General features: G+C 41.5%; 1 protein-coding gene across 1 annotated transcript in view; it reads left to right on the forward strand.

Annotated features, from left to right (window-relative positions):
- TFB1M (transcription factor B1, mitochondrial) overlaps positions 1-23,305 on the forward strand; it is a 77,588-nt gene that overhangs the window by 53,009 nt on the left and 1,274 nt on the right. Inside the window, exon 6 of the mRNA XM_060114508.1 lies at positions 21,094-21,221. Coding sequence (XP_059970491.1) covers positions 21,094-21,221 — 128 coding nt within the window. The remainder of the gene's footprint in view (positions 1-21,093; positions 21,222-23,305) is intronic.

The following is a 23,305-nucleotide window of genomic DNA, read 5'->3' on the forward strand; positions in this document are numbered from 1 at the left end:
TCAGCTTCCCAATTATAACTCTTTTCTTCCCATTAACCAATACATTTTATAAATTCCAGTGTAATTCAGACTTGGAGACAGCTTGTTCATCTTAATTAACAAGTGCTGGCAGTGATAAATTACAGATGGCCAAAATCAGCGTAAACAATATGACACTGCATTCCGTTAGCATAGTGCTCACTTACTATTGAATATTGGACTTGAAGTGCTTTCTTCTGCATGGAGAACTTATGCAGAAAGAATTTGTTCTCCAAAATGAAGGTCACTCTTTTCCCTTTGTAAAAAATATACTGGCATCTTAGCTATATTGCTGTGAAATCTTCTTTTTTTTTCCCCCTCCAGCCACAAGCATGGTACAGTTTGTGGCCTGTTCTCTCAGATTTCTGTCTCGTAGAGAATAAAGGCATACTTTGTTTCAGCGGTGGTGGTGATGGTGGTGAAATGCTGTGGAAGTAGGCATGGAAAACGGTTCTAAATGAGAACTCTCTCGTGCTTCCAAAATCTGTTGCATATAGAATAGAACCTATAATGTTAAATTTATGAGCTATTTCCCAAAGAAATTCTGAACTGGATTTCGTTAAAATGTAAAGTCAGTTTTCCAGACAAGATTTATTTATATCAAACCTAGTATTTAGAAACAGATTTACAACGTACAGTTCAAACCGAGTTATACTTGAAGATCTATATTTAGGTCCCGAAGCGTTGTGGAAGCTTCTCGTTTTCCATACCTTTTGTCAGTAGCCTTCAGTGACTTAACTCTCTTCTGTCAGTTGTCTTCAAATGAACCCCAGTAAGACATGATGAAGAGGAGCCACATACCTGAGGCTCAGTTCACAGCTTCTGAATATTAGCGATGAAGCTCCAGTAGGTTAACTTGAAAGTAGCAAATGAAGAGCAACGTAGAAATCCGAGCGGGGAAAACTGCTGGTGGTGCCAGGAGATAAATACCGGGTTCCCCATCTCATTTTTTGAGCTGGGGGAGAATTCAGAAAAGAGAGGTGGGGGAGGGGAGGGAGCTGTTGTTGCAACAGGATTTGTCGAAACCTGAAAGCTGAAAATGCTTCTGTGTCACTATATACAGAGGAGGAATTATCTGGGTGCTCACAAAAAGACTTTCTTTTAATATTATGTTTTAGTCCATAGTTACAATTTATTTCTGAATTTTTATCTATGTTGGGGGATACCGTTTATTATTTTATGTCCCCGATTAAAGAATATGGTCTGAAATATTTTTCACTAGACTGTGCTTTGCAAGTGATAGTTAATTGAGACTATCTGTTTATTCTGGTGCTTCTGACTTGTCTGAAATCAAGATTCACAAAATTGGTAACTTTCAAACTAAACATTCAAAAGACAGTTTTATATATATCTTGATAAAAGTAAAAAGAAAACCCAGCAACAGCTGTTGACTAGAATCTGAGCAGTAAACCTACAAGTGTTTTCTTTTTGTTTGGCGGGGGCAGGGCGGTTGGTATCCTGAATTTTCTTCTATTAATCTTTCCACTGAGAAAGATTTCTAAAGTATAATAGATAGCTAGAGGGAAGCAGCCACATAGCACAGGGAGATCAGCTCGGTGCTTTGTGACCACCTAGAGGGGTCGGATAGGGAGGGTGGGAGGGAGACGCAAGAGGGAGGAGATATGGGGATATACGTAAGCATATAGCTGATTCACTTTGTTATACAGCAGCAACTAACACACCATTGTAAAGCAATTATACTCCAATAAAGATGTTAAAAACAAATAAATTATAGCTTAGTAAATTAGAGATTTTAGGAAGCATTGTAAAGAAATGACACCAAAATAATGTGATGCAAAATATTAGATGAACCAAAATCAAACACTGAGGTTCTAGACCATGAATAATGGTACAGACATATTTAGTCTTCATCTCCTTTGGGTTCTCATTTTTTTTTCTACCTCAGTAATGTTAATTCTACAGGCTATACATTCATAGCCACTATAGAGAAAGGAAGGTAATTTTATGATTGGATGTTTAAAATTTTACAACTGCTAATAGCCATGTTAGATGTTAGCCATTTCTTTAAAAGCAGTGAATAATAAAAATGCATGTTTCATATATATGGAATCTAAAAAAATATGGTTCTGATGAACCTAGGGGCAAGACAGGAATAAAGACACAGACATAGAGAATGGACTTGAGGATATGGGGAGGGGGAAGGGTAAGCTGGGACAAACAGAGAGAGTAACACTGACATATATACACTACCAAGTGTAAAATAGATAGCTAGTGGGAAGCAGCCGCATAGCACAGGGAGATCAGCTCGGTGCTTTGTGACCACCTAGGGGGGTGGGATAGGGAGGGTCAGAGGGAGAGGCAAGAGGGAGGGGATATGGGGATATACGTATGCATATAGCTGATTCACTTTGTTATACAGCAGAAAGAAACACAACACTGTAAAGCAATTATACTCCAATAAAGATAGTAAAAAAAAAAAAAGATGCATGTTTCAGTTATCTGGATTTTTCTGGATTTTTTGTTGTTTTTAGTTGGTTTGTTTTCATCTTTTCTAAGTCTGGCATTTAGCAAGATACATATTGCTTTCTCCTCTTAGAAATCTAATGCCTGTAGATTTGTGTTTTTAGCCATAGTGTTGTAATTTTGCTTTATACACTTATTTAATTTCATCGAGATATATAAACAGTTCTTTGTCTAAGTACTGAGTGAAGTAGAGTTGAATTTCAGGCACTACCCCTAACAGCACTGTTACTACTGCTGTATCAAGAAATCCACCAGATCCCTTCAGTGTCTTGGCTTGTTTTGCTCCTTCCCATGGTTGTCATGCACACTCACCTGTGCTGAGGCTGACTGGTGGCCGGTGGAGGGACCAGTCTGCTCCCAGCTCTGACCTCCAGCGTAATGCAGCTTGCTGAGGGTAAATGGATTAAGCTTGGTTTAATGTACATTTTGCTATTTTCGAAACCTTTTTGATTATTTTTCTGCCTTGATGAGAACACTTACCTTCTAATACATTAGCTGCCTGTCTTAAAAAGGCAAACTTCTGAAACGCAAAGAACTTTCATTAACTACAGGCCTTTAACCCAAGGAAGAATATCTTGTATAAGAAAGGAGCTAGAAAGTAGAGGTGTATAGAGAACTATAACTCATTGACATTATTATCTACTTCCAATGTGGATATTAAAGAGAATTAAATCTTTTCAGTTCAGAGGCTTCCCTAGATAACTCTTTATCTTTACCTTAGTTTATGTCTTTTCTCCAGCCCTCCCCCCAAACACCCAAGGTTTTTTTGTTTGTTTGTTTGTTTTTTTACATCTTTATTGGAATATAATTGCTTTACACTGGTGTGTTAGTTTCTGCTTTATAACAAAGTGAATCACTTATACACATACATATGTTCCCGTATCTCTTCCCTCTTGCGTCTCCCTCACTCCCGCACTCCCTATCCCACCCCTCTAGGTGGTCACAAAGCACCGAGCTCATCTACCTGTGCTATGCGGCTGCTTCCCACTAGCTATCTATTTTACATTTGGTACTGTATATATGTCCAAGCCACTCTCTCACTTTGTCCAAGCTTAACCCTTCCCCGTCCCCATATCCTCAAGTCCATTCTCTAGTAGGTCTGTGTCTTTATTCCTGTCTTAGCACTAGGTTTTTCATGACCTTTTTTTTTTCTTAGATTCCATATATATGTGTTAGTATACAGTATTTCTCTTTCTCTTTCTGACTTACTTCACTCTGTATGACAGATTCTAGGTCCATCCACCTCATTACAAATAGCTCAATTTCGTTTCTTTTTATGGCTGTGTAATAGTCCATTGTATATACGTGCCACATCTTCTTTATCCGTTCATCCGATGATGGACACTTAGGTTGTTTCCGTCTCCGGGCTATTGTAAATAGAGCTGTAATGAACATTTTGGTACATGACTCTTTTTGAATTATGGTTTTCTCAGGGTGTATGCCCAGTAGTGGGATCGCTGGGTCATATGGTAGTTCTATTTGTAGTTTTTTAAGGAACCTCCATACCGTTCTCCGTAGTGGCTGTACCAATTCACATTCCCACCAGCAGTGCAAGAGTGTTCCCTTTTCTCCACACCCTCTCCAGCATTTATTGTTTCTAGATTTTTTGGTGATGGTCATTCTGAGTGGTGTGAGATGATATCTCATGGAGGTATGATTTGCATTTCTCTTATGATTAATGATGTTGAGCATTCTTTCATGTGTTTGTTGGCAGTCTGTATATCTTCTTTGGAGGAATGTCTATTTAGGTCTCCTGCCCATTTTTGGATTGGGTTGTTTGTTTTTTTGCTATTGAGCTGCATGAGCTGCTTGTAAATTTTGGAGATTAATCCTTTGTCAGTGGCTTCGTTTGCAAATATTTTCTCCCATTCTGAGGGTTGTCTTTTGGTCCTGTTTATGGTTTCCTTTGCTGTGCAAAGCTTTGAAGTTTCATTAGGTCCCGTTTGTTTATTTTTGTTTTTATTTCCATTTCTCTAGGAGGTGGGTCAAAAAGGAACTTGCTGTGATTTATGTCATAGAGTGTTCTGCCTATGTTTTCCTCTAAGAGTTTGATAGTTTCTGGCCTCACATTTAGGTCTTTAATCCATTTTGGGCTTATTTTTGTGTATGGTGTTAGGGAGTGATCTAATCTCATACTTTTACATGTGCCTGTCCAGTTTTCCCAGCACCACTTATTGAAGAGGCTGTCCTTTCTCCACTGTACATTCCTGCCTCCTTTATCAAAGATAAGGTGACCCTATGTGCGTGGGTTTATCTCTGGGCTTTCTATCCTGTTCCATTGATCTATCTTTCCGTTTTTGTGCCAGTACCATACTGTCTTGATTAGTGTGGCTTTGTAGTATATTGTGAAGTCAGGGAGCCTGACTCCTCCAGCTCCGTTTTTCATTCTCAAGGTTGCTTTGGCTATTCGGGGTCTTTTGTGTTTCCATACAAATTGTGAAATTTTTTGTTCTAGTTCTGTGAAAAATGCCAGTGGTAGTTTGATAGGGATTGCATTGAATCTGTAGATTGCTTTGGGTAGTAGAGTCATTTTCACAATGTTGATTCTTTCAATCCAAGAACATGGTATATCTCTCCATCTCTCTGTATCATCTTTAATTTCTTTCATCAGTGTCTTATAATTTTCTGCCTACAGGTATTTTGTATCCTTAGGTAGGTTTATTCCTGGATATTTTATTCTTTTTGTTGCAGTGGTAAATAGGAGTATTTTCTTAATTTCATTTTCAGGTTTTTCATCATTAGTGTATAGGAATGCCAGAGATTTCTGTGCATTAATTTTGTATCCTGCTACTTTACCAAATTCATTGATTACCTCTAGTAGTTTTCTGGTACCATCTTTAGGATGCTCTATGTATATTATCATGTCATCTGCAAACTATGACAGCTTTACTTTTTCTTTTCTGATTTGGATTTTTTTTTTCTTTTCTTCTCGGATTGCTGTGGCTAAAACTTCCAAAACTATCTTGAATAAGAGTGGAGAGAGTGGGCAACTTTGTCTTGTTCCTAATCTTAGTGGAAATGCTTTCAGTTTTTCACCATTCAGGATGATGTTGGCTGTGGGTTTGTCATATTTGGCCTTTATTATCTTGAAGAAAGTTCCTCTATGCCTACTTTCTGGAGGGTTTTTATCAAAAATGGGTGTTGAATTTTGTCAAAAGCTTTCTCTGCACCTATTGAGATGACCATATGGTTTTTATCCTTTAATTTGTTAATACGGTGTATCACATTGATTTGCGTATATTGAAGAATCCTTGCATTCCTGGGGTACACCCCACTTGATCATGGTGTGTGATCCTCTTAATGTGCTGATGGATTCTGTTTGGTAGTATTTTGTGGAGGATTTTTGCATCTATGTTCGTCAGTGATATTGGCCTGTGGTTTTCTTTCTTTGTGACATCCTTGTCTGGTTTTGGTATCAGGGTGATGGTGGCCTCTTAGAATGAGTTTGGGAGTGTTCCTCCCTCTGCTATATTTTGGAAGAGTTTGAGAAGGATGGGTGTTAGCTCTTCTCTAAATGTTTGCTAGAATTCGCCTGTGAAGCCATCTGGTCCTGGGCTTTTGTTTGTTGGAAGATTTTTAATCACAGTTTCAATTTCAGTGCTTGTGATTGGTCTGTTCATAGTTTCTATTTCTTCCTGATTCAGTCTTCGCTGGTTGTACATTTCTAAGAATTTGTCCATTTCTTCCAGGTTGTCCATTTTATTGGCCTAGAGTTGCTTGTAGTAATCTCTCATGATCTTTTGTATTTCTGCAGTGTCAGTTGATACTTCTCCTTTTTCATTTCTAATTCTATTGATCTGAGTCTTCTCCTTTTTTTCATGATGAGTCTGGCTAATGGTTTATCAATGTTGTTCATCTTCTCAAAGAACCAGCTTTTAGTTCTATTGATCTTTGCTATCGTTTCCTTCATTTCTTTTTCATTTATTTCTGATCTGATCTTTATGATTTCTTTCCTTCTGCTAACTTTGGGGGGTTTTTTTGTTCGACTATATTTTGGTAATCTTTTTTTTTTATTACTATCTGCTTTATAACAAAGTGAATCAGTTATACATATATATCTGTTCCCATATCCCTTCCCTCTTGCATCTCCCTCTCTGCCACCCTCCCTGTCCCACACCCCCAGGCGGTCACAAAGCACTGAGCTCATCGCCCTGTGCTATGGGGCTGCTTCCCACTAGCAATCTACCTTACATTTGGTAGTGTATATATGGCCATGCCTCTCTCTCGCTTTGTCACAGCTTACCATTCCCCCTCCCCATATCCTCAAGTCCATTCTCAAGTAGGTCTGTGTGTTTATTCCTGTTCTACCGCTAGGTTCTTCATGACATTTTTTTTCTTAAATTCCATATATACGTGTTAGCATATGGTATTTGTCTTTCTCTTTCTGACTTACTTCACTCTGTATGACAGACTCTAGGTCTATGCACCTCATTACAAATAGCTCAGTTTCGTTTGTTTTTATGGCTGAGTAATATTCCATTGTATATATGTGCCACATCTTTATCCATTCATTGGATGATGGACACTTAGGTTTTTTCCATCTCTGGGGTATTGTAAATAGAGCTGCAATGAACATTTTGGTACATGACCCTTTTTGAATTATGGTTTTCTCAGGGTATATGCCCAGTAGTGGGATCGCTGAGTCATATGGTAGTTTTATTTGTAGTTTCTTAATGAATCTCCATACTGTTCTCCATAGTGGCTGTACCAATTCACATTCCCACCAGCAGTGCAAGAATGTTCCCTTTTCTCCACACCCTCTCCAGCATTTATTGTTTCTAGAATTTTTGATGATGGCCATTCTGACTGGTGTGAGATGATATCTCATTGTAGTTTTGATTTGCATTTCTCTTATGATTAATGATGTTGAGCATTCTTTCATGTGTTTGTTGGCAGTCTGTGTATCTTCTTTGGAGAAATGCCTATTTAGGTCTCCTGCCCATTTTTGGATTGGGTTGTTTGTTTTTTTGCTATTGAGCTGCATGAGCTGTTTATAAATTTTGGAGATTAATCCTTTGTCAGTTGCTTCATTTGCAAATATTTTCTCCCATTCTGAGGGTTGTCTTTTGGTCCTGTTTATGGTTTCCTTTGCTGTGCAAAAGCTTTGAAGTTTCATTAGGTCCCATTTGTTTATCTTTGTTTTTATTTCCATTTCTCTAGGAGGTGGGTCCAAAAGGATCTTGCTGTGATTTATGTCATAGAGTGTTCTGCCTATGTTTTCCTCTAAGGATTTGATAGTTTCTGGCCTCACATTTAGGTCTTCAATCCATTTTGAGCTTATTTTTGTGTATGGTGTTAGGGAGTGATCTAATCTCGTACTTTTACATGTCCCTGTCCAGTTTTCCCAGCACCACTTATTGAAGAGGCTGTCCTTTCTCCACTGTACATTCCTGCCTCCTTTATCAAAGATAAGGTGACCATATGTGCGTGGGTTTATCTCTGGGCTTTCTATCCTGTTCCATTGATCTATCTTTCTGTTTTTGTGCCTGTACCATACTGTCTTGATTACTGTAGCTTTGTAGTATAGTCTGAAGTCAGGGAGCCTGACTTCTCCAGCTCCGTTTTTCGTGCTCAAGGTTGCTTTGGCTATTCGGGGTCTTTTGTGTTTCCATACAAATTGTGAAATTTTTTGTTCTAGTTCTGTGAAAAATGCCAGTGGTAGTTTGATAGGGATTGCATTGAATCTGTAGATTGCTTTGGGTAGTAGAGTCATTTTCACAATGTTGATTCTTTCAATCCAAGAACATGGTATATCTCTCCATCTATTTGTATCATCTTTAATTTCTTTCATCAGTGTCTTATAATTTTCTGCCTACAGGTCTTTTGTTTCCTTAGGTAAGTTTATTCCGAGATATTTTATTCTTTTTGTTGCAGTGGTAAATAGGAGTGTTTTCTTAATTTCATTTTCAGCTATTTCATCATTAGTGTACAGGAATGCCAGAGATTTCTGTGCATTAATTTTGTATCCTGCTACTTTACCAAATTCATTGATTAGCTCTAGTAGTTTTCTGGTAGCATCTTTAGGATTCTCTATGTCTAGTATCATGTCATCTGCAAACAGTGACAGCTTTACTTCTTCTTTTCCGAGTTGGATTCCTTTTTTTTCCTTTTCTTCTCTGATTGCTGTGGATAAAACGTCCAAAACTATGTTGAATAAGAGTGGTGAGAGTGGGCAGCCTTATCTTGTTCCTGATCTTAGTGGAAATGGTTTCAATTTTTCACCATTGAGGACGATGTTGGCTGTGGGTTTGTCATATATGGCCTTTATTATGTTGAGGAAAGTTCCCTCTGTGCCTACTTTCTGCAGGGTTTTTCTCATAAATGGGTGTTGAATTTTGTCGAGAGCTTTCTCTACATCTATTAAGATGATCATATGGTTTTTCTCCTTCAATTTGTTAATACGGTGTATCACACTGATTTGCGTATATTGAAGAATCCTTGCATTCCTGGGGTACACCCCACTTGATCATGGTGTGTGATCCTCTTAATGTGCTGTTGGATTCTGTTTGGTAGTATTTTGTGGAGGATTTTTGCATCTATGTTCGTCAGTGATATTGGCCTGTAGTTTTCTTTCTTTGTGACATCTTTGTCTGGTTTTGGTATCAGGGTGATGGTAGCCTCGTAGAATGAGTTTGGGAGTGTTCCTCCCTCTGCTATATTTTGGAAGAGTTTGAGAAGGATGGGTGTTAGCTCTTCTCTAAATGTTTGCTAGAATTCGCCTGTGAAGCCATCTGGTCCTGGGCTTTTGTTTGTTGGAAGATTTTGAATCACAGTCTCAATTTCATTGCTTGTGATTGGTCTATTCATATTTTCTATTTCTTCCTGATTCAGTCTTCGCTGGTTATGCATTTCTAAGAATTTGTCCATTTCTTCCAGGTTGTCCATTTTATTGGCATAAAGTTGCTTGTAGTAATCTCCCATGATCTTTTGTATTTCTGCAGTGTCAGTTGTTACTTTTTTTTCATTTCTAATTCTATTGATTTGAGTCTTCTCCCTTTTTTTCTTGATGAACTTTCTTTCTCAACTTTTTTATCTTCTCCAAGAACCAGCTTTTAGTTTTATTGATCTTTGCTATCGTTTCCTTCATTTCTTTTTCATTTATTTCTGATCTGATCTTTATGATTTCTTTCCTTCTGCTAACTTTGGGGGTTTTTTGTTCTTCTTTCTCTAATTGCTTTAGGTGCAGGGTCAGGTTGTTTACTCGAGATGTTTCCTGTTTCTTAAGGTGGGATTGTATTGCTATAAACTTCCCCCTTAGAACTGCTTTTGCTGCGTCCCATAGGTTTTGGGTCGTCGTGTCTCCATTGTCATTTGTTTCTAGGTATTTTTTTATTTCCTCTTTGATTTCTTCAGTGATCACTTTGTTATTAAGTAGTGTATTGTTTAGCCTCCATGTGTTTGTTTTTTTTACAGATATTTTCCTGTAATTGATATCTAGTCTCATAGCGTTGTTGTCGGAAAAGATACTTGATACAATTTCAATTTTCTTAAATTTATCAAGGCTTGATTTGTGACCCAAGATATGATGTATCCTGGAGAATGTTCCATGAGCACTTGAGAAAAATGTGTATTCTGTTGTTTTTGAATGGAATGTCCTATAAATATCAATTAAGTCTATCTTGTTTAATGTATCATTTAAAGCTTGTGTTTCCTTATTTATTTTCATTTTGGATGATCTGTCCATTGGTCAAAGTGGGGTGTTAAAGTCCCCTACTATGAATGTGTTACTGTTGATTTCCCCTTTTATGGCTGTTAGTATTTTCCTTATGTATTGAGGTGCTTCTATGTTTGGTGCATAAATATTTACAATTGTTATATCTTCTTCTTGGATCGATCCCTTCATCATTATGTAGTGTCCTTCTTTGTCTCTTTTAATAGTCTTTATTTTAAAATCTATTTTGTCTGATATGAGAATTGCTACTCCAGCTTTCTTTTGGTTTCCATTTGCATGGAATATCTTTTTCCATCCCCTCACTTTCAGTCTGTATGTGTCTCTAGGTCTGAAGTGGGTCTCTTGTACACAGCATAGATGTGGTTCTTGGTTTTGTATCCGTTCAGCTAGTGTGTGTCTTTTGGTGGGAGCATTTAATCCATTTACATTTAAGGTACTTATTGATATGTATGTTCCTATTCCCATCTTCTTAATTGTTTTGTGTTTGTTATTATAGGTCTTTTCCTTCTGTTGTGTTTCTTGCCTAGAGAAGACTCTTTAGCATTTGTTGTAAAGCTGGTTTGGTGGTGCTGAACTCTCTCAGCTTTTGCTTGTTTGTAAAGGTTTTAATTTCTCCTCAAATCTGAATGAGATCCTTGCTGGGTAGAGTAATCTTGGTTGTAGGTTTTTCTCCTTCATCGCTTTAAATATGTCCTGCTGGTCCCTTCTGGCTTGCAGAGTTTCTGCTGAAAGATCAGCTGTTAACCTTATGGGGATTCCCTTGTGTGTTATTTGTTGTTTTTCCCTTGCTGCTTTTAATATGTTTTCTTTGTATTTAATTTTTGACAGTTTGATTAATATGTGTCTTGGCGTGTTTCTCCTTGGAATTATTCCGTATGGGACTCTGTGTGCTTCCTGGACTTGATTAACTATTTCCTTTCCCATATTAGGGAAATTTTCAACTATAATCTCTTCAAATATTTTCTCAGTCCCTTTCTTTTTCTCTTCTTCTTCTGGAACCCCTATAATTTGAATGTTGGTGCATTTAATGTCCCAGAGGTCTCTGAGACTGTCCTCAGTTCTTTTCATTCTTTTTTCTTTCTTCTGCTCTGCAGTAGTTATTTCCACTATTTTATCTTCCACGTCACTTATCCGTTCTTCTGTGTCAGTTATTCTGCTATTGATCTCTTCTAGAGTATTTTTGATTTCATTTATTGTGTTGTTCATCTTTGCTTGTTTCATCTTTAGTTCTTCTAGGTCCTTGTTAAATGTTTCTTGCATTTTCTCTATTCTATTTCCAAGATTTGGGATCATCTTTACTATCATTACTCTGAATTCTTTTTCAGGTAGACTGCCTGTTTCCTCTTCATTTGTTAGGTCTTGTGGGTTTTTATCTTGCTCCTTCACCTGCTGTGTGTTTTTTTGTCTTCTCATTTTGCTTATCTTGCTGTGTTTGGGGTCTCCTTTTTGCAGGCTGCGGGTTTGTAGTTCCCGTTGTTTTTGGTGTCTGTCCCCAGTGGCTAAGGTTGGTTCAGTGGGTTGTGTAGGCTTCCTGGTGGAGGGGACTAGTCCCTGTGTTCTAGTGGATGACGCTGGATCTTGTCTTTCTGGTGGGCATGTCCACGTCTGGTGGTGTGTTTTGAGGTGCCTGTGGACTTATTATGATTTTAGGCAGCCTGTCTGCTAATGGGTGGCGTTGTGTTCCTGTCTTGCTAGTTGTTTGGCATAGCGTGTCCAGCACTGTAGCTTGCTGGTCGTTGAGTGAAGCTGGGTGTTGGTGTTGAGATGGAGATCTCTGAGAGATTTTCGCCATTTGATACTATGTAGAGCTGGGAGGTCCCTTGTGGACCAGTGTCCTGAAGTTGGCTGTCCTATCTCAGAGGCACAGCACTGACTCCTGGCTGCAGCATCAAGGGCCTTTCATCCACACGGCTCAGAATAAAAGGGAGAAAAAGTAGAAAGAAAGAAAGGGAGGGAGGGAAAGAGAGGGAGGGAGGGAGGGAGGGAAGGAGAGATCGAATAAAAGAAAATAAAGTAAGGTAAAATAAAATAGTTATTAAAATAAAAAATAATTAAGAAAAAAATTTATAAAAAACAGATGGATAGAACTCTAGGACAAATGGTGAAAGCAAAGCTATACAGACAAAATCTCACACAGAAGCACACACATATACACTCACAAAAAGAGGAAAAGGGGAAAAAAATCATAAATCTTGCTCTCAAAGTCCACCTCCTCAATTTGGGATTATTCGTTGTCTATTCACATATTCCACAGGTGCAGGGTACATCAAGTTGATTGTCGAGATTTCATCCGCTGCTTCTGAGGCTGCTGGGAGAGATTTCCCTTTCTCTTCTTTGTTCGCACAGCTCCTAGGGTTCAGCTTTGGATTTGGCCCCGCCTCTGCGTGTAGGTCGCCAGAGGGCGTCTGCTCTTCGCTCAGACAGGACGGGCTTAAAGGAGCCCTTGATTCAGGGGCTCTGGCTCACTCAGGCCGGGGGGAGGGAGGGGCACGGAGGTGGGGCGAGCCTTCGCCGGCAGAGGCCGGCGTGACATTGCACCAGCCTGAGGCGCGCCGTGCGTTCTCCCGGGGAAGTTGTCCCTGGATCCCGGGACCCTGGCAGTGGCGGGCTGCATGGGCTCCCGGAAGGGAGGTGTGGATAGTGACCTGTGCTCGCACACAGGCTTCTTGGTGGCGGCAGCAGCAGCCTTAGCATCTCATGCCCATCTCTGGGGTCCGCTCTGTTAGCCGCGGCTTGCGCCCGTCTCTGGAGCTCCTTTAAGCAGCGCTCTTAATCCCCTCTCCTCGCGCACCAGAAAAGTCTCTTGCCTCTTCGGCAGGTCCAGACCTTTTCCCGGACTCCCTCCCGGCCAGGCGTGGTGCACTAACCCCTTCAGGCTGTGTTCACGCAGCCAACCCCAGTCCTCTCCCTGGGATCTGACCTCCAAAGCCTGAGCCTCAGCTCTCAGCCCCAGCCCGCCCCGGCCGCCGAGCAGACAAGCCTCTCGGGCTGGTGAGTGCTGGTCGGCACCGATCCTCTGTGCGGGAATCTCTCCACTTTGCCCTCCGCACCCCTGTGGCTGCGCTTTCCTCTGCGGCCCCGAAGCTTCCCTCCTCCGCCACCCGCAGTCTCCGCCCGCGAAGGGGCTTCTAGTGTGTGGAAACCTTTCCTCCTTCACGGCTCCCTCCCACTGGTGCAGGTCCCGTCCGTATCCTTTTGTCTCTGTTTATTCTTTTTGCTTTTGCCCTACCCAGGTACGTGGAGACTTTCTTGACTTTTGGGAGGTCTGAGGTCTTCTTCCAGCTTTCAGTAGGTGTCCTGTAGGAGTCGTTCCACATGTAGATGTATTTCTGATGTATTTTGGGGGAGGAAGGTGATCTCCGCATTTAACTCTTCCACCATCTTCCCCCTTTCTCAACCCCCAAGTTTTGTATTGTATTGGCCAAAAAGTTCGTTCGGGCTTTTGTGTAGCATCTTACGGTTGTAAAATTGTAAACATCCAACCGACTATGTCCCAGCTGCTGATGTGACATCACTGATAGACATCTCAGACCTATCAGGGACAGAACTGAGCTCTTGACTTTCCCCACACCAGTTCCCCCCAGTTTCGCAGTGTCCATTAATGGCAAACTCATCCTGCCATTTGGTGGACCCTGGATCTTACAAAACATCCTTGACTCCATACCCAAGATCCATTCAATCAACAAATCCTTTTGTTTCTAAACTTCAGAATAAATCAAGTATCCTACCATCTGAGCCCCTCTACTGCTTACTCTGGCTGAAGACCTCTAGAATGTAAATGGCACAAGGGCAAGGATTTTTGTCTTGTTAATTGCCAGTTCTCCTGTGCCAGGAATGGTGCCTGGCTTATTGTAGACATATGATAAATATTTGTTGAATGAATTCAGAAGCTGCTTTTGAGTATATAAAATAACAATAATACATTACCTTTACCTGATTAAAAGTATAATTTTGTCCTTTTTTAAGAGACTGTCATTTTAAGTAATTTTGCAACTCTAGTTTTATAATCTTGATGTAATATTAATATCTACCATTTATAAACTGCTTCCTGTATACTAAGTACTGTTGAGATATTTAATTCTTAAAACAAGCCTCTGAGATAACAGAAATCCTAATTTTACAGGTGAGAAAACTAAGCTCCAGAGAAGTTAAATAACTTGACTAAGGTCCATAATATGAGTAAGTAGCAGGAATGTGGGATTCAGGCCCAGAATATTGTGATTTTTGAAACCCTTATACACTCATAGCCCTGCCCTGCCCCCATTTAGAACAGAATGTGTTTTTAAGTCTCATTATAATGAGTCGTTCCTTTCAGTGGTAGTCTGGAGTAAGCTGTGGAAACAAATGAACTCTGACATCTCTGTAGCTTTACATATAAACATTTGCTTCTCACTCATGCCAAGTTCATGAGTGATTGCAGAGTAGCTGGCCGGTGACTCAGCAGTCCCATCTGTTTTCTTTAAAATGTTTTTATTTATCTATTTTTAAGAAAAAATTACATGTGATTCCCTTAGTGTGTTTTTCTTAGCGATGATACTCTGGATAGTCAAGACAAGCTTTTCTTTTTCTTCTCAAAGAATCGGTAGTTTGACTGAATATTTGAGAAGTAATAACAATACCAAACCTTTGTGGGAAGTAGTTCTCCAGACCTGCATCTGTCACCCCTGCCCACACTTGAGCATCACCTAGCTTTAGAAAAGCCCTGAGGCCCAGGCCCCTCCCAGTGGCTCTTAATTCAGTTGTCAGGGATGATGCCCAGTCATTGTGTGTTTAAAATGCCACCCACTTAATTCCAATGAAAAGTTAAGGTTCTGATTTTAAAAAAACAGCAGCGTCTTTTCTCATTTGCTTTTTCTCTTCAACCTTGAAAATAGTTAAAGTTCAGAGTAAGATTAAGATAGTTACCTGTTCCAGTCCCACAAATTTAAAGTGATTGACTTAATCTTAAAATCATGTTTTTCTTCCGACTCAGTCGTGGGAAATTAACAGTATCGGCTATGAGCACAATCAGTGCATTATTTCCTCCATCTTTATGGTTATTTTAGTTTTAAAATAATGCTTTAGGCTGCCCGAAGGCTTTATCTTTTAGAGTTGGTAGTTTGTAGACTAGTTGATGATAGTGAGGACCGTGTTAAAAATGAAGATGACTATTCTCTGCTTGCTGTGTGTTCCCAAATGTCTAAAGGGGCCATCCTGGCCCGATGGCTCTGTGCAAGTCGTGTATGTTTCTGCTTGTAGGTTGCACTGCCATTTGCTCTATTGTTTATTTGTTTTGACAACATTTTGTTGCTCCTTTTTATGTCTTCATGTGAAAGGATCTTGAGGATTTGTTTTCTATGTCTTTATCACGTTATTTTAGAATATTAAGACTGTCTTAGATTTTGTGGTGACACTTGGCAGATCAGCCTAGTTTTTCAACCTCGTAAATAATGTAAGTATGTATTTGCTGTGGCCTCACCATTGCATTCTCTTTGTACAATTATTTTGAAGAGCAGGACTTTTTTTAAAAACGTCCTCACTTATTGGTAGTATCTCAGATAGTGGGGCTGAACACCCCTCGTCTAGGCCTGGCTCTCAGCTCACCAGTCTCTCCTCCTCTTCCCTTCTTCCTCTTTGTCTTCCTTCCCTGTGACTCTCTCTCTCTGCCCACTGGGTCTCCTACATTTCAGCCCCTGCCCACACTCTAGGGTCCTGGGTGGGTTCATGTGGACTTTGTGATGTTGCCAAATTAGAGAGCTTGCATCAGTTTTAATCATTTCTCTTATTTATTTTTATATCTTCGGTTACATACATAGGAGGTCCCCCAAACCTCTATGAGTTAAACTAGTAAAATCAGCATGTAAAGGAGGACATCCAGTAGCTATGGCATTCATCTTTAAAAAGACAGTGTCTTTCAAGTCAGAAACAGGAAGAGCAGGACAACATGAACACATTTAAAGAATAGCTGTGCAAATGGAGAGCTGGCCTGGGTACTGAGATCACACGGCCTAGGAGCATCTGCTACCCCGTACCTTGTGCCAATGAGTGGCCAGTGACCACTGCAGCATCGTCTGTATGAGTTTGTTCCCATTCCGTGCCTCTGCACAACCCTCTCAGCATAACAGAGCTTGTTAGGTGGTTTTTATAGGAAGGGGATGTACTGACTAGTCAACTTGAGTGTCTCTGTCAGTTAGGACTCATTATGAATGAATGTATTTGCATCCATATTTGTTTATCAATCTTTTCATAATAGTAATAGTAATATTTATAGCGGCAGCAATTGAGTACCTTGTGAGTTTGCTTAGACTGAAACCATCCCCGAGGAGTTTCCCTGTGCTGTGGATGAGAAACCGGAGGTCCCGCCCTCGCTCTCGCCCCCTGGGCTGCTACAGCACGGCTCCTCCCCTGGCAGGGACCTCCTCCACCCGCACAGAGGGGGGCACAGTCCTGGCAGTTAACACAGGCGCCTCCAGGTGCCGCCCTTTCACAGACACCGAAGTCATGGTTTGTGGGAAAGGTCCTGGTTTCAGAAAGGTGTTTTCCCTGTGCTCATTCGGGAACTGCAGGCTAAGATAACAGAAAATCCTAATCCAGCGTTTGTGAGTTCTTGTCTCTCTTGTACTTTGTTTAGAATTAAGTGTTCACATCCCTGAAATTTTCTCCTTTCTTGGGACCAAGAGACGCTCATTCATCTTGTTGTTGTTGCTAGTAGGCATAATTTACATACATACCTATATTTACATATACAGTATACACAGTAAAAAGCTCTCTCCATCCCCTCCCCTCACCCTGGGCACCTCTTAGGCTTATTGCTCATCGTGCTTTCAGCTCACCCTGTCATCCTCTTACATGCTTGTGCTCTGAGAGGAAACACTGACAGTTGAAAATCTGTTCTTTTTGTATGATTCCAAGGAGGAAGAGAGAAAAACCATTCAGACATCTGTGGGAGACCAAAGGTGTGGTGGAACATCTGCAGAAGTTAATATTGTTTCAATAACAAACACAAATTGTAAACTTTAAAGAAAGAACTATAGGTCCTAACAGTCAGTCTTCATGGAATACCTTGGTTTGGAATACCTGGAATGTTGTTGGAGTGTTTTGCGTTGTAAGGTTTTACGGCGGAAATTCTGTCCTTAAATTGGGCTTGGGACGAGAATTATGGGCAGAATAAAACAGTTCTAGGAAATGTGATCTACATGTTTGTAAATATTTTGTTTTTCTACAAGATGCATAATTATAATAGCATAGGCAGCAGTGACTTGCGACTGCTCCCCTTATTGGGGGGAAGTTGTAACTGCAGGGCCCATGACATTCTAATGGAGACTGTCCTTAGCTCAGCATAGGACCCTGAGGAGTAACTAGACACTGGTGGGTGGACGGACCAAGCATCCCCCAGCGTGCTCAGCTTACTCTCATCTCCCCTGACACTGAATGTGACTCTCCTGAACTCCTGACCCCGTGTTCCATCAGGTGGTGCTGGCCACCTCAGAATCGCTGGACCCTTCCCACTCCCGTCTGCACAGGTCTGTCTGAGACAAGTACCACCTGGAACTGTGAAGCCTTCTTGTGTTGTTCTTGGAGTCTTTCTGATTATTCCCTGGAGTCATTCTTTGTTCTCATCATTCCTTCTACGGTCTCCCAGTTATGGTTATATCTTGGCTAAGTAAACTGTAACTTCCTAATCGTTTTTCCTCTCCACTGGCTTATCCTTTAATGGTCTCGAACACCATGGGAGCTGTTGAAGACCCTTTCTTAGGTAATGGCCAGTATTGTTTCTGTACCTTTTCATACGGTAGTTACTGAGCTCTTTGGCATATTATGATCATTTCAAAGTCAGAAACTGGACTGTACAGTCTTTGGTGTTCCCTGTACCATGTTGATTCAAGGTCTGAGTTAGCAATATCTAATATTTAAGATTTAATAGCTTCTTACCCAGTTCTCTTACGAGTCCACAGTGCTGCTCTGAGCTCATAACCAGTCATGTCCTAGACATCCTGGCCTGGGAAATGGGACATCCGCCTCCATCCTGCCTGTAGCCAAGGCTGCTCATGTTGAGAAGCATAACCTTAGCTTTGTGCAGCATTGACCTTATAGTGCATTGGAGAGGCAAATACTTAAAGTCGCTATAAATCCTCTAATTTGAAATTTTAGTAGGTCATTTGGTATACTGATAGGCTGAGTTTGGAGAGGGGCTGGCAACATTTAAACTAGCATTTTTAAGTGCATCTAGTGCCTAGGTACTGATCTTTTTTTTGTAATCAAACCTTTACTGGACTTAAAACTCAAGGAAAAATAATAGTTGTAATTTTAAATAAGCATTCGTTTATGAATAAAAAGCATTTTTGTATGTTACCATAGTTACCGAGCAGCTTTCCTGTGGTTCTAGAGAAAATGGGCTCTGTCATACAGAGTAACTCTGAGAAGTGTGTTTGGAGGCGGGGGGTAGAAGAGAGGGTGGTACAGGTTTCCCAGAGAAGCAGGACGTGTTACAGGAAGAGCCTTTTTGACGCCGAGTTTTATGTGGTCCTCCACTAAATAGTAACTATTTGATTGTGAGTGGAAATTTTCTTTTATCCGAAAGACACTATTAGCCAACTTAACTGGGTATCAAAATTATAATCAAACTTTAGAAGTCTACTGCTACAGTGTACACGGGGTGCTGCTGTATTTATACGGGGTTTTAAAACTTTATTTAAATAAAAACATTAGACGTTGCCTGTATTTGCAAACATCATCTCAAAGGAATAAAATCAGGCAAATAAAGATGAGGCCAAAATTTTAAATCCAAAGAATCTGGAAGTGGCAGTTTCTATACTAGAAGGAGAATGCATCTATCCCTGTTTTTGTGCCTTTGGTCTTAATACTATTCAAACATTAGAGTTTTGATAATATTTCATGGGTTTAGGGTTGAGTAGGGTTTAATTTTATCTCATAATTTACTAAAAGATTATTTTCTCTGGAGACTGGCGGGCTGCTCAATGTGGAAGAATCCTGTCAGAACTGACTAACTTGGAAGGATTGAATTGAAAAGGGTTGAAGGACCTGAGTCATAGAGGGCTGGCGGAGCGAGAGGTGGGACAGGAATGCCAGTGAGCGCACACGACGGAAAGGGGCGGGGCAAAGTCAAGAGAACGGTCTAGAACAGCTGAGTTCACGTCTGTCTGTTTTTCCTTCCCCAGAAGTGCTCTCACGTGAAGCACCTTTCATCCCTCCCTAGAGGGGTGCTCCTGTCCACTTAACCCCGAGTCACCTCCCCAGCCCCACGTGCTCTCCAGGGACTCTCCTCTTTGTACTGACCACAGACCTCTCTGGGACCCCTGGACCCTGTTCCATGGTGTTTTTGTGATGGTCTAAGGAAAGTCCCAGCCTTTTAACCAAAACACTTACTTTCCCACAGGAATTATTTGTTAGTGAACTTGGAGAAACACATAGAACACAATCTGAAAAACTATTAAAATTTAATAAGAACATTGAGATGGTCACTCTCTGCAGTGGAATAACAGCTCTTCCACCAAAGGTGTATAATCGTCACTAAAATAGTCTGAAGGCTGAGGGACATTTCGGGGAGCATTTTCAGGCGGAAAGTCCTCTCCGTTGGCAGTTTTCACTCGACTGCTTAGAACACTCCCAGCGTTTGCCAGCCTCAGTGACTGACGATGGGGAGGAGGTCTGGTGGGGCCACTCGTGGTGAGGTGGCTCAGACCCCGCAGGAGAAACGCCACTCACACCGCTGGAAGCCCGTCCCAGTTGGCCGTCTTTGGTCCGTCTCATCCACACAGTCTCACGTCATATGCCAGTATTTTCCCTCCAACCTAAAAACAAAAACAAAACAAAAACTTCCCCATCCTTATATATTACAGGCCCATTTTAAGGAGTTTTGTAGCCACAAAGATCTTTAGGAGTGAGTCCTCCCAAGAGAACACGATAACCCCTATGGAATTTGAAAATACAGAATTCCTTCTGAAAAGCAGTGGTACAACCCGCACTTCATAAATTGCTGTACTTGCTTAGCCTTTGTAGAGTCTGTGTGATGTTCTGAGTAGCAAGTTTAGCAATAATCCCTTAGCGACCAAAGCTTTTGTAAATTATGAATACACTTCCCATTTCCTAGACCATGGTCTCTTTCAGGCTTTCGTGTGGGCGATAACTGCTTTGACTCCATTTCTCCGTTAGTCTTTACTTTCAGTAATTTTCTATTGTTATTTTGAATATATCCTTGTGAATCACCTTGAGTCCATTTTTAGAATAGGGCAGTGTATAAACCTCTTATCAGATATGCCTGAAAAGTTTTATTTTCTGATGAAGAATTTCAGCCACCGGCTAGCAGCTTGACACTTAAACAGTAATATTGTTGGTGGTTTCCATTCTATTTGGATCCTGCCTGTGCCTCTTGGGGCATTTAAAGTCGCTACCAGAAAGTTACGTGGCCGTGCAGACGAGTATGAATTCAGTCCAGCTGATCAATCAGTGCCTCTGACACTCTGGGGAGTTTAGCGCTGAGTGGTCCCTGGGGGCCCATCTGCCGTGTCTCTCTGGTTTGAAGTCCAGCCTTATAGTCAGAACTGCGGCTGCAGCTTATCTTCTACTCATTCAAAAGCTAAATAAAATACTCTAATGCTATCTGTTATCTGCCTACTGACTTTAATGATTATTTGGATCTTAGAAGGCCACTGTAAAACTGCATTCTAAAATTAAGTGACTGTCAAGCACAGGCCTAGTGGATGTCATTATAGAACAGATGCAACCAACTGTGAGTTCTCTGCGGCAGCTCAGATGCAAGCATAGCATGTTACACGCCTGGAGAAAAGGAAACTGACGTCCACGTAAAGGGTTGTTCGTGAATACAATGCTCTTGATGACCTGTCCTCCTGTGTTCTACAAAGATGAATCGTTTAATATATTACACCAGGCAGTAAAATATTTGTTTTCTGACCATGAAGGTGGACTCGGGGGTGGTGCATTTCACCCCCCTGACCCGGCCCAGGATAGAGCAGCCGTTCAGGCTGGTGGAGAAAGTCGTTCAGAATGCCTTTCAGTTCCGAAGGAAATACTGCCATCGAGGGCTTGGGTAAGAACGCTTTCTTTTCCTTTTCAGTAGCACTCCTTACAAACTCCTCAGTCACCTTCAAAGATTAAGGACTTTGTTTTTATGATCGTTCAACCTGCCTGTAAATATTACTCTTAGTTCAGATCGTGTGATGAACAAACCTTGATGGCCACTGAGGAGAAAGCAAAATGTTGATTTAACCTCAGATGCCACCGAGAGGTTCTGTTTGGTTTGATCGTGAGTACAAACTAAAACTGACATCGCACAGTTCATAGTGAGCCTGTACCGGGGAGGTCATGACCCCTCACTCAGGACTCAGACCGTCTGAACTGTTTTCAGTCTCGACACCTCCGGCACTAAATGTGTGGGATTTTCCCCAACACCGACCAACTCCCTAACTCGCCAGACAGCACCTGGGCGTCCTACAGCTTAACTCTGGTCCTGTCACTCACTACCTGGTGTTAGCGCAGCCCCTCGGCTTATGGGCCCAGTACCGCAAGGCTGTCCCCACTTCAGTCGCCAGTCGCAGGTTCCAGGTTGCCACTTGTATTTATAGCCATAAATCGGCAATTTCCACGATCCCGTTCATCTTCAGGTTCAGTAATTTGCTAGAATGGCTCACAGAACCCACTGTCATGTATCAATTTTAAAGGCTATAACTCAGGAACTACCAAATGGAAGAGAGGCACAGGGCATCATATGGGGAGCAGGGTGCACAGCGCTTCCGTGCCCTCTCAAGGTTTCTCACCCTCCCAGCCCCTCAGTGTGTTCACCAACCCCAGAGCTCTCCGAACCCCATCGTTTGGGGGTTTTATGGAAGCTCCATTACCTAAGCAGCATTGATTAAATCATTGGCCTTTGGCGATGGAGCTCAGTTTTCCAGGAGTGGAGCTGAGAGAGGTCCATCCTTCAGTCACGTGGTTGGTTCCTCCTGCCACTGTTCCCCGTCCTGAAGCTTTCCAGGGGCCACCAGGAGTTGCCGCATTAGCACAGAGCCCAGGTGTGGTTAAAAGGGGCTTGTTACGAGTAAAAAAAGATGCTCCTGTCACCCCTGTCACTCAGGAAATGCCAAAGATTTTAGAAGCTCTGTCTGAAGAACCTGGGACAAAGACCAAGTATATATTTCCTACCATCACACGAGCTAGTGGGTTTTAAATGCTTTCTTTCCATCCAGTTGTTATATCTCTTGAAGCTTTTAAAGACGTACTTAGAAGAAGGAAGCAAATATAACTTCTGAGTAGCCAAGACAGTGTCTCGAAGTATCCACACGAGCACGTTTCCATTCAGCGGTGGCTCCTGTGTTCTGCCGTGGGCACTGCTCTGGCCAGGCCCTGAGGTACGTCCGGAAGCCCAGACAGAGAAGGCGGCCTAAGGGTCTGCAGCCTGATGGCCCTGAAGTCACTGCAGCAACGTGTTACGTCCGGTGACAGCCTAGAAAGTGGGTAATTAGGCCCAACTGTAGTCTGTGTACGAAGGCAGGAAAGTGTATGTGTATTTCAAAAAGATTTTCATCTAATATAGTCAACTTTAGCTGTTTAAAGGGGTTCAGCTTTAGTGGCCTGTACTTCTTATTTTCTAAGAATAGCTCCTTTTCAGTTCTCTCATTCGTGAAGGGTCCCTTTAGCACATGAAACTACTTTAGGCACAGCTAGACAGCTGCATCCTGAATCCATTGGAATCCACAAAGCACGCTCTTGAGGATGTGAGAGGGCTGATGGAAGAAACCTCACCCTGCCATTTGGTGGCTGTAGTTAGTCCAGCGTTCATACTTCAGCAGAGTTTCTGCTTCTCTAGTTGGGGACAGGGGTGCCACTGGTTTGTTCCTCGTGCTAATTAGAATGAAGGCACCCCCTGATACGCTGCAGCACCCCACCCGGCCCCTGCCAGGATATATGACTTGGCAAGTAAAACACAAGCTGGCTTTCACACAGGGTGTGACATGTACGGTTGTACATGATAGCCCTGATTCATGGAGGGGAAAAAAATACAGAAAGTACATCCTACTTGTAGAAATCCTGGAATTGGCCTGAGCCCGGAGTTGGCCCTAGTGTTTCCAAGACAACCCCCCAGCTAAGTGATGGGCCCCCTTTACTTCACATGCACAG

Source organism: Mesoplodon densirostris, chromosome 12 (genome assembly GCF_025265405.1).
Source record: "Mesoplodon densirostris isolate mMesDen1 chromosome 12, mMesDen1 primary haplotype, whole genome shotgun sequence".
Lineage (NCBI taxonomy): Eukaryota > Metazoa > Chordata > Mammalia > Artiodactyla > Ziphiidae > Mesoplodon > Mesoplodon densirostris.